Source organism: Aspergillus lucknowensis (assembly GCF_044049455.1).
Source record: "Aspergillus lucknowensis strain CBS 449.75 chromosome Unknown BJX67scaffold_42, whole genome shotgun sequence".
Classification (NCBI taxonomy): Eukaryota; Fungi; Ascomycota; class Eurotiomycetes; order Eurotiales; family Aspergillaceae; genus Aspergillus; species Aspergillus lucknowensis.
The window spans coordinates 23,976-39,179 of record NW_027263586.1 but is presented as its reverse complement, the minus strand read 5'-3'; the positions used below and the strand labels follow the sequence as shown (position 1 = coordinate 39,179).

The following is a 15,204-nucleotide window of genomic DNA, read 5'->3' as shown; positions in this document are numbered from 1 at the left end:
CCATCAAAATCAGTACTTCATGAATGTAAACACTGAGGCTAATTTTATATGGAAACTCTACAATGATAAATCCCCAACGAGAAAGCCACTTTAGGCATGTTTGGAAGGCTTCAGACCTGCGGGTTTTCGGCTCCTCGGGTACTGGTCTGGTCGGCAACGGCTCTCGAGACTCTGTGTCTCCCACTGGGGGAACCAAACACCGAACCCTGCTCTTCTGCAAGACAGGGCTGAAGATGACGTGAGTCAAACGCCGTCGAAAGGCTGGGCGCAGCCAGCCCTTCCACACTCTGAGATGAGTTGACTTCTTTATTGATCATTCACCCAAGATCTCACACGACGGCCCATACAGATGAAGAACGAATATGAAGAGATGAAGTCATTATCGACAGGATGATGTGTCTACAACGGAATATAGGAGCCCTATTCATAGAGGACAAACAGAATCCATAGATTTGGTATCGCATGAGCGTCAGTGTTCCCAGACGATTAAGCTGTTGTGGATGGAGGGTGAGCATGTTTACATCTCTCTCAATCTCAAGAATTATCCCCTCCACTGAGTTTAGCATTACATGTGTAGATTGAGATATATATATGCAGAATCTGTACTTCATGATATAGCCACTGAAACTAATTTTATACGTAAAACTCTCCGATTAAATCCTCAACGCGAAAGCAAGCTAGAGATTATCAGCTACGGCTAGTATTGAAGGGGAAAGCAGAACAATCTATGAAAAGGTCTAAAACCAACATATGAGGATTCTTAAGGAACAAGAAAAGGTATAGATCTATCACAGGGAGAAATGTCTTCAAACGGTCAACTGGCCCGAGATTCTTCCAGAACCTCGGTTGCGGGCCGACAGTGATCACGTGCTGTTGAAAGGCTGGATGCAGACTCCACATTTGTAAATACAAGTATAATTCCCTCTTGCTGATCCCATCTTTTTCTTTTCCAATGTTTTCTCGTATGTTCAACTCGCAGGCAGCATCTCAGCTCGCCAGACTGTCTTCCACCCTGCCTGGCGGGTCAATTGGGCAATGATGGAGTGTCACGGCGGCTTTGATCAACTCCTGGCCGAACTCAGTTCATTTTCTCCGAGACTTCTCCCAGCTCTCTCGCCTCCATGCGTTTAACATCTAAGCTCGCCAGACTGTCTTCCACCCTGCGCTACTCAACCATGCCCCCGATCACCCTGTACAGCTGGCCAACGCCAAACGGCATCACGGCATCCATTACCCTCGAAGAGCTGGGTTTGCAGTACAAGGTCGAACCGATCAACATTTTCACCAAGACCCAGAAAGAGGAGTATGCACACGTTCCACACCCTCCCCAAGCGACAACGCTTATTTGTCGAACAGCTGGTTCCTGAAGATCAACCCCAACGGCCGCATCCCCGCCATCGTGGACGGAGACCAGCGCGTCTTCGAAAGCGGAGCGATCATGCTCTATCTTGCTGACAAGTACGACGGGGAACGAAAGATCAGCTACGCGCCAGGATCCCCAGAGTACGTGGAGCAGCTTTCCTGGCTGATGTTCCAGGTCGGAGGTGTCGGGCCGATGATGGGTATGCCGTGCAGGTCCTTTATAAGTAAACTTTGGTTCAGTCTGCATCTAACAGTATCGTAAGCCCAAGCGGAGCACTTCAGACTATTCGCCAATACGCGCTCCGACTACGGCATAAAGCGGTACGTCGACGAGACGAAGCGGCTGTACTCTGTGCTCGACTCGCGGCTGCGGGAAAGTCCGTACCTTGCTGGGTCGAAGTATACGATTGCCGACATCGCGAACTACTCCTGGGTTCAGATCGGCCCGGTAGCCTTGGAGCTCGATCTGTCCGAATGGCCAGCGTTAGCGAAGTGGGTAGAGGAGATTAAGCAGCGCGAGGCCGTAAAGAGGGGTCTTGTTATTCCTGATAGTTGGATGAGCCCTGAGCAGATGGCTGAGCGGTTTAAGGATTTTCGGGCCAAGATTGATGGGATGGTTAATACAGATGTTCGTTAGACGAAGAGGAATTGCCTTACTGAGTGCCGCATTCTTCACCGAATATCTGGCAGGAGGCCACATTGGATTAAGAATGCTGCTTGGGCTGCGGAGGAGAGATGTAGCATGCGTTTTCTAGGCATGAATTATATGTAGCAGCCGGTGGAGTTCGATGAGTATTGGACCTATCCTCGGAATACTGGGCTTGGGTTGGTCGAGAAGGCTAGCCGTATCTCCGGCTGGTTGGGCTGCTACGGGCAAAATCTCTGGAGATATCCAACACTAGATATACATATTCGCGATCCACTAACAATATTACAAGATGTTTGGCAAATTCCAGGCGTCGGCCCTCGATAACACCGAATGAGTTTTAACTCCCTCTACAGACTGTAGCTCCATCTTCGAGGAAGTCAAGGACTTGACTGCACGGTCTGACAGATGAAAAGATCTACCCCTTCACGTCTGGCCGGCTGGTTGGGCGTACCAATAATGTTAGATGGTTGGAATGCAGAATCACTGGTTGACAGCGGACCTCGAGTGGCGGACTGCATTCAAGTCAACAGATAGTCTCATCAAGGAAATTTCCTAAAGTGTACTGGTATCCTGTATGCTCGACAAATGATCAGGTAATCTGCTGCATGTCTCTGGAACCGTAGTGAAAAGAGTTATGATATTCGGCATTTTCGCCGGCGACTCGAGGGTATTTAATCTGGTGTCGCCGAGAGAATCTGGTCTATTTCCTTAACTTCGTTCAGTAACGCTTGTTCGAATAATCTTTGTCTCGTATTCGTGATGGCAGATACTTCTCCCCAGGTATGACAGTCAATTCCCGTTGTTAGCCTCCCTCGTCTGACACGTATAGTTCACCCTCTATAGCGACGTCGCCTCCCAGTGGGCGTACACTGCCCACCTCACCCTCGACGAAACGGGGTACAAGCCGGACGAATACATCGTCAAGCAAGTTGGACTACGTAAGTGCTAATTCATCTCAAATATCTCCCCAGCCCATATAGCTGAACGCAACCAGTCGACGCGGAAAACTTCGCTCCACAATACGTGAAGATAAACCCAAACGGCACAATCCCATCCCTGACATCGCGTTCGCTCCCACACCCCCTGATCGAAAGTGCAGACGTCGTAAAATATCTAGACTCCCACCGTCCAAACAGCAGCCCTTCCCTATTCCCAGCAGACCCCACCATCCGCACCAAAGTCGACGACCTCATCGCGCACGTCCACCAAATGACCCTCTCGACAACCCTCATCCTCCTCCACGCACGGGACGCAGAGGAACTAGAGACGAAGAAAGCAAGCCCCTTCAGAGCCTACATCAACAAGCGCCAGGAAAAACTCATCGAGTACGGCTCCGCACATCCGGAAATCCCGCTCTACGCCCTCCGCACCCCGGATAACGGCCACCTTTCCCACCTGTACAACGCGCAGAACCTTGGCCCGGAGCACGAATCCTTCTTCGAAGCCTCGCATAGGGGATATAGGGACTTCGCCGCGGGGCTCGATATGCTGGATTCCATGCTCGTCTTGCCATTCGCGGCTGGTGACCAAGTCACGGCTGCGGATATGCACGTTGTGCCCTGGCTGGCTCATGCGCTGTGGGGTGCCGGCGGAAGCGCTGTGAATGATTTTGGGCCTCTGAGGGAGCTTTTGAGGAAGTCGGTGCCGGGGTTTGAGATTGGCGACAGGATTAAGGCGTGGTGGGCGAATATCTCGGCGAGTGAGAGTTTCAGGAAGAATTATCCTACCCTGCACTAGGGCTTGCTGTCTGCATGCCGGATCCTATGTGGATAGTGTACTTCGTTCGCGGAATATCAATCTATATTAGTGTTCTGTACAAATATTATGGCGAGACTATGCGGGTTTACTTTGTATTGTAAAGCGAAGAGGTGTGGATTTTCTGATATGGCTAGTATTGCCGCTTCGGGATAGCCGCTGAATACCCCGTATTGTTACTGCCAATCTTCATGCAATTCGCGGGGAACTGGTGATGGATAAAGACACGTGGATGTTGATTTCACAAGAGCTGGACTCGTAAATTAGACTTAGAAGTTGTTTTAGGTATGTTGCATAGTCTGAAGAGCCGTAGGGCCGCAAAATGTAGTTAAACGACCATCGGGGTCTTGCACGTGGTGTGGACGCTCGCTGGTGGTCCTACGACCAGTCTGTGCTAGTCCATCGATCTTCTGGGGCTCCGTACCGAAAGCCAAAGCCTAATCTTGACCAAGAACCCCAGTCGAATCTCCAGCAAAAGCTTAGACTAAACCAGACGTGCGGCTTGCGACTGTGTCTAGCTGGGTTTGGCCACGAAGGAGGCCAATTTCAGTAAGTTATTAGTAGGGAGTTAAAATAAACCGAAGTTTACTGGGGTTGACCGCATGTAAAATATCAGCTAAAGAGGTGATTAAAAGATGCTTCGTAGCCAACTAAGTGCAAAATAAATGGTTAGTTAGCTCACGAAACCCGTGTTTGTCACCCTGCTGCACTAAGTAAGTTAAGAAGACCATGCCATGGTCAATCTTTTTTCTCCCCTTCTCCCTCCATCCTCTCCATCTTGCACCCGTCGCCGTGCTTCTGCAGTTTCACCTCCCTAGGGAGATCTACGTCCGCTGTTTTATTTTCGGTCGCGAAATCACGATGGGTCCCTTATTATTCCCACATTCACTGTGCCAATTTCCTAATTTTGAAATAATGCCTCATCGATCAACATCCACCCAGTATCGAGGCTGCTTTCGGGATTTTCTTCTTTCTTCGCCATTTTTCTAATGCCAACCTCGCCATCCTTGGTAGATATAGACGTGCAAATGAGCCCTTTGCCCCGCAAGTCTTGATGCAAGACAACAGACTCAAGTCTCTGCCTCCGCTCCCATGGCCCGATGAGTGACTCCTCCAGTATTTGAAGCCATCTGAGCCAGGTGGCCTTGTCGGTCTCGATACCACTAGTAGCCCGACATTTATTCTTCAGAATCTCGAAGTTATGGGTGTCCAGGTTGTGCTTGCCCATGAATGTATCACTATCCTCTCCTGGTCGCGGTCCATGGAGATGCCTAACCTGATACACGTCCCCAGAGAGAACCCTGATATCTTCGGATTCACTTGAATGATCACGCCTCCCAACACTCAATTCTAGGCGAGTGACGCTTGCTGTCTTGACCAGGAAGTTCTTCGAGTCCACTTGTTGCGTATATCCTTGCACATAACGATGGGAACTTCTGGTGGCATCAACTGCCTTCACAAGAGACCGCCTCAGCCACATTAGGGTCAACACATGCGTATGAGAAGGCGAGGGTTGATATAGCTGCCTGTTGTTGCAAAGTACAAATGAAAGCTCCTTCACACGTTGGTGCCACGACTCAATTGTCTCCGTGCGCCGAAATTCCGAGATGTCGTCTTGGAATTGAAAATGGCCGTTAATGTCACCCATATATAAGTTGTGAGATAGGCAAACTTCCGCATCCAAACCGCTAGTTTGAAGGAGTGCTCTGAGGGCGTTTATGGCGTCAGCCCAGGTTGAAAATATAAAACTCAAAAAATTCTCATGGCCTTCTTTGTGAGCGTTAAAGAGGCAACGAAGAATTTCTGACATAGGATGCATCTCTGGGAAATAAGCCCGTGATAATTTCATGAAATGGGCCAGAAGCATTTGGGATAGCTCTGAAGGAAGGCCACTTGTCAACAGTGCCCAGAGTCCAAAGATCCACGAAAGGGGTTGTTCGTCCCTTCGAACAAATTTTGATAACCCTTCAATATGGAACTCGATAAAAACAAAAGCCGCCCGGACATAACTTCCACCTTTCGAGAAACGACTTTGTTGAAACAGCTTCAGGACATGTTGGAGCAAGAGAGATACAATGTCAATGCTGTTTAGGCTGCGTATCTGAGCCGAGTGGAATATGTCTGGCATCGGGCTGGTCACCTCCGCCCTTTCGCTAATCCAGTATGTATAACCTCGACTGATACTGCGAAGAATTGTCTCTTTGAACCCAAGGCTACCGGTGGCCGATACTAGATTCGAAGCCATACTAAGTGGGGAAGGCGTTCGAGCATAGATGTGGCCAGCCATTCGAATCATATCATCATTCTCTACTCCTTCGAATGCTCGAGTGTCCAATCTTTTTCTCCTTAAATAACTGTAAAGTTTTTGCATATTGACCTGTTTCCCGGACCGGAAAATGGTTGATGATTTACCGGCGGAATCACGAATTTGCTTGAGGCTTAGCATGGCAATGACGTCCTGCTTTCGATTTCTTTTGTATAACGCCCATTTCGATAGATGGGCTTTGTACATGCTCACTCTGAAGCCTCATTAGTCTCTACTCCACCTTCTAGGCAAATGTTTAATTAGATGAACTTACGATGGCCTAAACCCTTCGTCTTCCTGCATTTGACGCATAACTTCTGAAAGTTTCCTGTTCTCTTCAATATAGAGTTGTCTGATTTGGGGCTTATGGATATCCCATATGTTTTCCGAATAACAGAGTGCTTGCTGGTTTGTCGTTGTAATGTCGAATTCGAAGTTAAGTGGAATCAATTTTTGCAGATTTCACGCATTGATAAGCCCAACGTCATCAGCGGTGGATCCGCATCTCGTATTCATGTCTTAGACCAAATTCAAGATCAAGTTGACTTCTTGTCTTGACACGCTTCCTTCTGATTGGGTGTCGTGCTATCTTGACCCAAGGTAGAAGTCCACCTGTTCCGAGGATGGCAGCTATGGCAGCCTATGGAAAATCGTATGTTTTCAACTCTCACAACCAAGCAACGGAGCACCAGGCTCAACTGGATGTATTCCCGAAGACGTCCTTGGATCAAGGGATTCCAAACCGTATGTAACAAAAAATATGCATCGGTTAGGACTAACTAGGCCTACGAACTGATGTCGGCATCCCGAGATGAATAAGGAAATTCATGCCCAAACGGGAGGGTGTGGGGAGGTGATTTTTTATCGACTGATGTGAGATCCCACCTGGTGGTGGCTGCAGGTCAGCTTGGGTTGATAATTTTGTCGCCAGAGCCAAAGACGGTTATATATAGACTTGTCTGACCCGACCCAAAAACCAAATCCACACAACCACAACCCACAAAGAAAAAGGTTAGGTTAGGCCTTGGATTAACTTGCAGGTTAGTAGGTTATCTAATAAATTACTGTGACGTTTTCAATCACCGAGTGATCCCTACCATCAAGCGGTCCTGCTCAATACCCATAGTAAATGCAATAAATTTCAGTCGTTCATGTCACAGGTTCAGTTGCTTATCAAAGGGTTGACGGCCTTGGCATGGCGCTGGACCCCAGCTCTCCTTCTCTTTTGTTGTGATGTCAACAACTAGGAATAACAATCAAGCAATTCTGTAGTTATTAGGAATCGTGCCCCCCCATGACACTTGGGAGGCAAGGTTTAGAACGTTAAGGGTCGATAAGAAATTGGCTAGGTAAGGAATAGATTCTCGATTATTGCAGGAGGAACGAGGACGATCCGCAAATGAAGGAGATCCTGGCAGAAAAAGACTGAATTAAGAAACTTCAAGAGGTCCTCGCAAGGTTGGCAAACTGCCTAACCCAGATTCATCCAATGTTGGCAAGTGGATGAAAGACAGCCTGGCTAAAGTTGGGAAAAATAGCCAGGCTAATGAGGAGTTTGAAGCATCTCGTGGTAGGCTCAAGAGACAGGTGCAGGAATGGTTGACCCTGCTACCAGCTCCAACGCCGAAACATCCCAGATACAGCATCATAAACGCCCCTAATAACCCTCGGGAATGATGCGGTCGTTGCAGAATACTATAAATCGTTGCAGGAAGAAGCATCCAGTCCCAACACCTAATCAGCAAAATACTCTGCCCAACCTGAATCGTTGATGCCCACAGTAAGGAAGCCAGCAAAATCATTGACACCAACCCAAAAAGATTAATATTCTTCCACCCTTGGGAATAAAACTTCACCTTTGCACACCCACTGTACCCTTGCTCACGCAAGAGGTCCATGGCGTATGGCAGATCTACTCCGGAGCCGTATCCTATCCCGAGAATATCAAGTTGTAGTCGCGCAAAATTGACTGAAAACATCCTCCGCACCTCTGCCTTCCATTGGTCCGGCTCCAGCGGCTGAGACCAGCAGCTGCGCAGCTTCCCGTGAACCTCAAATTGCTGAAGATCGTCAGGATATGCAGTCATAAGCTCCGCGTTTATAAGCGAGGCGTTGATCATATACACGCTACCATCTACTGGAGGACGCCGCCATTGCGGATCCTGGAGCACGGCAGCGCTGTGAAAACCAGGGAACAGGATTGCGCCGGATTTTGGGTGGCGGAGTTCAGTAGTATCCGCGCAGGCGAGAACGGTACGATGCGTGAGATTGTTCCAGTACATTGGGTAACCGGCTGCCATGCTTACAGGTCCAGGGACGGCCGGGAAGATCGGGTCGTCGCTGGGTCGGGGGTAGACAACTCCCTCCGCAGTGATGAAATAAACGCTGACTTCGGTGTACGGTGTCAGAAGCTCTGCTATAAAGGAATTGTTCGAGTTATGAAAGGAGCCCTCTGGGTGTACTTTCTGGCTATACCCCCTGGTTTAGATTTAGTGAATTAGCCCTGAAGAAGAAAACCAAGAGAGCCAAAGTTTCCTTTTCTACAAGTTGACAATGCCGGGAATACCATTACGTTCTAAAATGTATAACTTTCATGACCTTGGACTTGAGAGTGGCGACTTACAGGATGCTGTATTTCGCGGTTTGCGCCCCAGCAACATATCACTGCGATTCCTAGCGCTCTCGTAGAACGTTAAAGTTTCCTGACCTGCACGTCGAGGATAAGTGTCGCCAGTAATGTTGCCGTAATAGTACTCCACGTATAGGGACTGAGAACTACGGTTGACGAACCGCACATAGGGTTCCTCGACAACCAGTGGGGAGCACGTCTTGGTAAGCCTGAAATGAGTGCGAGCCGGTTCATTTATGCCGAGAAGATTGGAATCGAGATAGCCTGTATCTAGTTTAAATGAGGAGCTTTGGCCGCCGAGGCATAGATTGCCAGAGAAGGGACATGACGCGGTGTGGACTTCCTGGTAGGGAATTCGTCCTTTATACAAGTAGCCGCACTCCACAGCCCCATTGTTGCCAAAATAACATTTCTGCGCATAGGAAATGGCCTGTTGCGTTAACTTGGTGTAATGGTCGTCAATTCGGGGGTATACGGATGTATTCTGAAAATAATGAGTATTTCCAGAATAGGCCGCACTTTCAAGCCCACCCGTGTCGGGAATCTTAGGGATGGTAGGGATCTCAGGGATCTTAGGGATCGTGTGTGTCGGAGGTAGCTTGGGAATTGGTATAATGGTCGCAAACGGGAATTGGGACGATGAGTGAGTGCTATAAAGCGTCAATACCGTGATGAAGACTGTGAGTCTGTGGGCTCTTGCCGCTTGTCAATTTGAGGAGCCGGGAGGTCTTCACCTCGGGATAGTTCATTCTTGGACAAATCTGGGATCCACGATCCACAACTTGAGGATGTTGAAAGGGCTAATGACCCGGCGATGATGCTCGCGGAAGATATTGCAATGAGTTGCAAACCAATAAAAAGGAGCAGCAGAAGAAGTGTGATAGCTGACAACCCTGTGAAAGCCCACGAATCCTCGATAAAATTCTGAACAATATCTTGTCACACGCACCGGGCGCCACCACGACCCTCATTGCCCAGTACAAATCGGGACATGGCTAAGTGAAATTCGACGATGCGGTTGGCAATATTCTCGAATGAAGAACCTTCCAAGAAGGTTCTGACAATGCCTGTGCAAATTCGAGCCTTCGGTAGTTCAGCCTCAAGGCCGGGAGGGCCAGTTTCCAAGACACTTCCTGACAACTGTATCCCCATTTGAGCATTCTCCGGTCTGTTTTGAGACTTTATCCCTGCGAGCAACGTCATAAAGCGCTTATAGAGCCGCAGTAAAGGCCGGGAAACGGGTGGCAGCAGGTGTTTAGCAAGCACCAGTGTCCGCGGAAGAGTTAAGGACAGGGTGATGGCGACGGCGTTGCTGACAAGCTGGGCTTGCTTGTCAGGCACGAGGAGCATTGTATCTATATGGAGCATGAGCACAGTACTTGGGCATAACGCATTCAAAAGAGGGGTAGGAATTACTCCACCATCCGGGCAGGTCATGGTCCCGCCACAGACCCGATTTAACGGATTCCGCTAGGCTTGAAAATGACATCAACAGGGTCTTCCACGAGCGGTGTCGTTACGGATGCGTCGGCGACGATGTGAAAAGAGTACTAAGGGGATCGGAGCGGCCAAGGATCTGAAGATGGGTGGGCTGAGAGGAAGGAGCCCTTAATAAAGTGTCAGACCTGTAATACCACTGGTTCAGCCGCCCAGCTGAAAGGCGGAATCAGCCGTGCGAGGCGAACTCTCAGGACAACACGCAAATAAGTAAAATTTCAAGGTGCCGGACCTTGCAGCATACATTTCGACTATGGGTCGTTTTTTGGGACTCGGTTAGGAATAACTTCGTGCTCAGTCGCCGCTGTTTCGAATGGCGGGGCACGATTTTACTTAGGATGCGCTTGCATACATTGCCGGCGCGGGAGCCCGTTGGGAGATGGATGGTGGCGCGACTGGGGATAGACGAGATACTTAAAGCATAGAGGAGACTGGTTTTCTTAAACTACTTACTATTAATATACAAAACAGGCGAGCTGTGACTGTTTAGCAGCCGCAATGGGTAAGCAGCCGCAATGGGTACAACAGCCGTAGTTCAATCCCTGGATAGAACCCTCTCAGCCTTCCAGATCCCGTGGACTGCCGACTTCAGCTAGAACCATTGCTACCTTCTACCCGTGGCCGGCAGTATTACATCACCAACAGCAGGTATGGCTTGACTCTGGGCACATTTCCCGGCCGTAGTTCAAAGTCTGAGAAGACTATCTTGTATACATAAGCGTACATGCGGCCATAATTTCTAGACTTCCCGGACCTCGTTTCTGGAGCTCTTTCTATTGTATCGCTTGCGCTTCTGGGCGTGCTCAGGGCGTGCTTAGATCTACTCAGTGAGCAAAAAGCAGCGAGGGGTGAGCACGAAAACAGAAAGGGAAGGCCGTCGGCCAGGCTAGAAAATCAAGTGGGTATGATTGCCATAATATATAATATTATATTAGCCTATTAATAGCTTGTATTCTAGTATTTCAAGTCTATAATATGCTTTTTAACTTTCTAGTTTTTATATGGTACTGTATTCTTGCCTATTGGCTTTGCCTACTAGGAATCTAACTTATTTACTTATAGCTAGATTTAGAATATAGGTAGTAGGTATTATGCTACTGCTTTATTAAGTAGGTTAATATTCCTTATATTGAACTTTGGTGATAAAGATAGTGCCCGAGTCAAGAAGTGGATCTTCCAGGTTTGTGTTATCCAAGGTCTCTAGCAGGTGTATATCATTGCGCTGTGGTACTGGGGCTTGACCTTGACAAAAAGTGCAAGCAAAGGTCTTTTGACCGCTGTCAACAAGATCTCCAATACGTGGAAGATGACATAGGTTTTCCTATAATACCGATCTCAATAATATGAACGTGGCTAATTCAATCTCACACCCTACAGCGCCATTTATTGCCCCATCGCAATTCTCCTGTGGGCCGTTGGTATCCTCCTGATCCGTGGTCTTCCCAACTACTATTGTCAAGCCCTGGGCAAGGTACCTCCATTCTACAAGTCTCTGTTCCGACGCAAAATCGCCCTCTGGAACTTCGTGACCGTCATCCTGCAGAACTTCTTCCTTAGTGCCCTGTATGGCCGCAATTGGAGCTGTACGTCCTTGTCCAGCCGAATTCTAACCACTGTGAAAATTTTTTCATCAATTTCACTTATAATAACACGTGTTTGTATTCCAGCCCAGTGGACCTCCATCCACACCCAAGCGTGGCAAATCGTCATCCTTTGTGTTGTCTTCCTTGGTCTTATCTGGATTGCCTTCCTCTACCTTGTTAGCCAATTCCCTAAGCAATATAACTGGTTCCTGTCTGTCTTTGCCTGCAGCCTGGATGCCCCCCACTTTACCTAATTGTGGTGGGGTATCTCTGGTACTAGCTATTACCTCCTCTAGGCAGCTGGAGGCTACACTAGTGGTGTCCTAATATCCTGCGGCCTCTGGCTCTGGCTAGGTGTCTTAGACTCTATCTAGGGCCTTAGATTTGGAATTATCCTTCTACAAACCCTTACTTGTACACGTATGCTCTTTACCCTTATCGTCTTGCAGACCTTTGGTTCAACCACAACCATCTGTGCCTGAGCCTTTGGTCTAAATAACGTGGGGCCCGGACGTATGTCTCCTGATGTAACGAAGGGGCCGGATTCGGTGGCAGTTGCCTGGTTTTGGGCTGTCCTATTCTCTCAGTTGCTGATCTGGTAAGCTTGCTCCGTTCCCTTCCAAATCGTCTGTGATGTGGAATCCTGCGACCAACCAATGAAATAGTAGTGGGTTCTTGCTCTTCTTTCGCAAGGAACAACTTGCTAAGCCTTGGACCAGACAAGCCTGTAGCACTGTAGCTCGGCTTTACTATCCTTTCTCCCCCCTTTCCTATACTCACTCGATCATGAAACAATGTTGCGTATAGATCTCATCATCCGGCTCCTTCAGCGGTCTATTGATTAATTAATACGGCATAGACGTTATTGAAATACATATTAACTAATATATGTGTCTTACGGAATTACTGTAACCTAGAGCTGGTGAAGAACAAGGATTTTGCATATCCGTAGTAGTATAGTCCTTTGTTGAATATCCTGGCGGCTTAAACAACACTATTACGGTTGAGACAAGTGATCATAAGGTTGATGCTTGTTCATTGACTTAATGCGAGGCCCAACAGTCCAGAAGCCCCCGAGGGATGGCAACGCTGAGGATGAAAATCGCCTACCTATTTGACATTATTTTACCAACATCATATTCTTGAGCGAACAGAGAAGACGGGTGGATGGCATCCTAGGCCGAGAGCCGTGCTTCCAAGCAAGCACCACAATGTTAATAAACATGACCTGGCCTTTCTGAACAATAAGCATCCTCTTCTGGAGAAGTTGGGCGCATGATGAAGGAGGAAGTGGAGAAATTTTGTCCACTCACACTAACAATCGCAACAGCTCAGTCAACGTCGGCGAATTCCAAGGAGGTGGCCCACTACTACGCCCACTCCGGATACCAAGGGCCTCCCCAGAGAATTCACAAACTAGCGGGAGTCGACGTTAAATTTCTTGGTGCTGCTTCTATTGTCTCCCACAAGGATTCCCGGCGTTCGATATCCATTCAGAAAGTATGGAGTAACTCGTGGTTTGACACAAGCGATAACGGAAACTGCGCCTCCTAAGATCAGTCTTCTTTACACCCGAGGATCGTCAATACACTCATGCAGGATATTATTAATCGTTGTCTAGGTCAGCTTCGTGTGCACGAGAAGCTGCGGAAGCACGAGACGATTTTATCTCCTTGTGACGGACAATCTCTCCAGAGGATGTAGCGAGGCAAGTTTCTTGGTGGGAAAGCCCCTGGGTATGCTATGCAATGGACGATGTTGGCAAACGGTATCGTCTTCTTGTAGCGATCTGACAACCCTTAACAGAAGGAGGTGATTTGAGTTGGCTTGGATGCTAGTTTTAAGTATGAGACAGAAGCAACTTCTAGGAGAGTCCTTCAGCACAAACCACTCTCGGCCAATTCACCTTGGGTGGCAAAATCACAGCTCAGCATGGATCAATCAAGCAACAAACGCCCCGGTTTCGGCTGGATTTGGCGGGTTAACTAGATTGGAGGTGGCATACGCTAGATGTCAGTCCAAAAATAGCCTCCCAGCAGCAGACAAAGTGAGACATCAAAAGTCAAAATCTCCTCCCACCAAAGCCGTTGTGCGTAATGCCCCATGGGACAACGCAAGTGTCTATGAACTTCCAATATTTCTGGTTCCCGCCGGAAAATTACCCTTATTACCCCCCACCATTGCCCTGGCTTCCTTTACTTCATCTTCTGCCCTGCACGTTCGACCAACAATAACCTCGTCAGCACCAGCATCATGTTACTCCAGCTACTCTCTATAACTGCTACTCTCTATCTGAGCTGTCTAGCCATTTCAGAAATTGGCTTAGATCAGTCCTCGTCGCCGGAACTTCTAACATCTCCCCAATCCTACACAGTTAACTTATCTTGTGCAGAGTGCGCTTTTTCCTACAGCGACTGCTCCAAGAATATCTATTCACGTTCTTACCTGGTATATTGGCAGTTAACCAAACATCAGATACTAGTAGCTAATAGAATCTCCAGGAAATCACCTTCTCCACAAAAGATAGCAGCCTCCTCGCCAACAATGTCGTTGTCTTTCCATCTCCTATTCCCATGCAATTCCACGCAAAGCGATACTGGAACTCCGGCGTTGAGAATGTTTCCCTTGCGTACACTCCAGAACTTCAATCTCTTTCCCGTCAGTCGGGTACCGGTGTCGGCGACGTGTACCGCCTGAAACTGTCATTGGTCGACCCGGAAGGCCGCCGAGCAACTGAGGGCCCTATCTGCCTTAGCATACTCCAGCACGCCGATGGCAAGCTTCAAATCGTTGGAATCAAGGAATCCAGTCACCACGGGCACCATCAGCCTGTTTCTCAGGATTTGGATGAGAAGGATAATTGGAGCTGGCGGCTGATAAAGAGCTTAAAGTCGTACTTTCTTCACCTCGACAAAATATCAAAGACGAAACTATGTGTTTCCGACTACCTCTTCGATATTCAGGGCAATGTCACTGACGTGAATACCGTGTCCCCTTGCCGTGGCCAAGGCAGTCTGGCCGACTGGACTGGTGACCGACACTACATGAGACTTATTCGGCCGGTTCTCGTTCCGGGAGTACTTGGGCTGGCTGCCGGCATCCTTGCCTCTGTCTTGGCAGTTTTTGTTAAGAGGCTCCTAGTCACGGCGTACTATTGCTCTCGAAGAAAGACGCAGATTTTCGATTAACCCGAAAATGATATTGAAGAGACGATAACTACGAAAGATTGATTCAAAGGATACAGACCCGGATTGTGTCTCGAGTTTTGTAAACTTGTTCGCAGAAATAATGGTCAACATGCCATTGTCTGACCAAACCTGCTTTGTGGAATACCACATGTTGACTCGCACCAGCTAAAGCGCTGTTCTTACTATGAGGACGAAATCGCTGTTCTTGTATTTGTCTCGCTCGATATCTGGACACT

The 15,204-nt window shown here is 48.3% G+C and overlaps 5 protein-coding genes across 5 annotated transcripts; 4 read left to right on the top strand and 1 right to left on the bottom strand.

Annotated features, from left to right (window-relative positions):
- Nucleotides 1-1,140: 1,140 nt before the first annotated feature.
- Nucleotides 1,141-2,336, top strand: BJX67DRAFT_361601 (glutathione S-transferase family protein). Its single transcript, XM_071029893.1, has 3 exons — nt 1,141-1,303; nt 1,357-1,562; nt 1,626-2,336. The coding sequence occupies exons 1-3, from the start codon at nt 1,176-1,178 to the stop codon at nt 1,997-1,999; spliced, it is 708 nt and encodes a 235-aa protein (XP_070883211.1). The 5' UTR covers nt 1,141-1,175; the 3' UTR covers nt 2,000-2,336.
- A 395-nt stretch (nt 2,337-2,731) lies between these two features.
- On the top strand, nt 2,732-3,748 carry BJX67DRAFT_390070 (glutathione S-transferase family protein; the record flags this gene model as incomplete). The annotated part of the gene is made up of 3 exons (XM_071034585.1): nt 2,732-2,791; nt 2,841-2,949; nt 3,006-3,748. The coding sequence occupies exons 1-3, from the start codon at nt 2,771-2,773 to the stop codon at nt 3,746-3,748; spliced, it is 873 nt and encodes a 290-aa protein (XP_070883210.1). The 5' UTR covers nt 2,732-2,770.
- A 705-nt stretch (nt 3,749-4,453) lies between these two features.
- BJX67DRAFT_224605 (Clr5 domain-containing protein) lies at nt 4,454-6,575 on the bottom strand. Its single transcript, XM_071025807.1, has 2 exons — nt 6,346-6,575; nt 4,454-6,285 (listed from the first exon to the last, which is right to left on the bottom strand). The coding sequence occupies exons 1-2, from the start codon at nt 6,381-6,383 to the stop codon at nt 4,668-4,670; spliced, it is 1,656 nt and encodes a 551-aa protein (XP_070883209.1). The 5' UTR covers nt 6,384-6,575; the 3' UTR covers nt 4,454-4,667.
- Nucleotides 6,576-12,157: 5,582 nt separating this feature from the next.
- On the top strand, nt 12,158-12,678 carry BJX67DRAFT_361592 (uncharacterized protein). The gene is made up of 2 exons (XM_071029892.1): nt 12,158-12,378; nt 12,446-12,678. The coding sequence occupies exons 1-2, from the start codon at nt 12,296-12,298 to the stop codon at nt 12,585-12,587; spliced, it is 225 nt and encodes a 74-aa protein (XP_070883208.1). The 5' UTR covers nt 12,158-12,295; the 3' UTR covers nt 12,588-12,678.
- A 1,355-nt stretch (nt 12,679-14,033) lies between these two features.
- On the top strand, nt 14,034-14,968 carry BJX67DRAFT_383895 (uncharacterized protein; the record flags this gene model as incomplete). The annotated part of the gene is made up of 2 exons (XM_071033551.1): nt 14,034-14,228; nt 14,282-14,968. 2 exons carry the CDS (start codon nt 14,034-14,036, stop codon nt 14,966-14,968), a joined length of 882 nt encoding a protein of 293 aa, XP_070883207.1.
- Between the last annotated feature and the right edge of the window lie 236 nt (nt 14,969-15,204).

Bases quoted from the DNA above. Each gene is read 5' to 3' on its own strand.
- BJX67DRAFT_361601 (XM_071029893.1), top strand. From the start codon at position 1,176: ATGCCCCCGATCACCCTGTACAGCTGGCCAACGCCAAACGGCATCACG. The intron at 1,304-1,356 runs GTATGCACACGT...TTTGTCGAACAG, and splicing joins ACCAAGACCCAGAAAGAGGA to CTGGTTCCTGAAGATCAACC. The intron at 1,563-1,625 runs GTATGCCGTGCA...CAGTATCGTAAG, and splicing joins AGGTGTCGGGCCGATGATGG to CCCAAGCGGAGCACTTCAGA.
- BJX67DRAFT_224605 (XM_071025807.1), bottom strand. From the start codon at position 6,383: ATGCGTCAAATGCAGGAAGACGAAGGGTTTAGGCCATC. The intron at 6,286-6,345 runs GTAAGTTCATCT...ATGAGGCTTCAG, and splicing joins GACGAAGGGTTTAGGCCATC to AGTGAGCATGTACAAAGCCC.
- BJX67DRAFT_361592 (XM_071029892.1), top strand. From the start codon at position 12,296: ATGTCTCCTGATGTAACGAAGGGGCCGGATTCGGTGGCAGTTGCCTGG. The intron at 12,379-12,445 runs GTAAGCTTGCTC...CCAATGAAATAG, and splicing joins TTCTCTCAGTTGCTGATCTG to TAGTGGGTTCTTGCTCTTCT.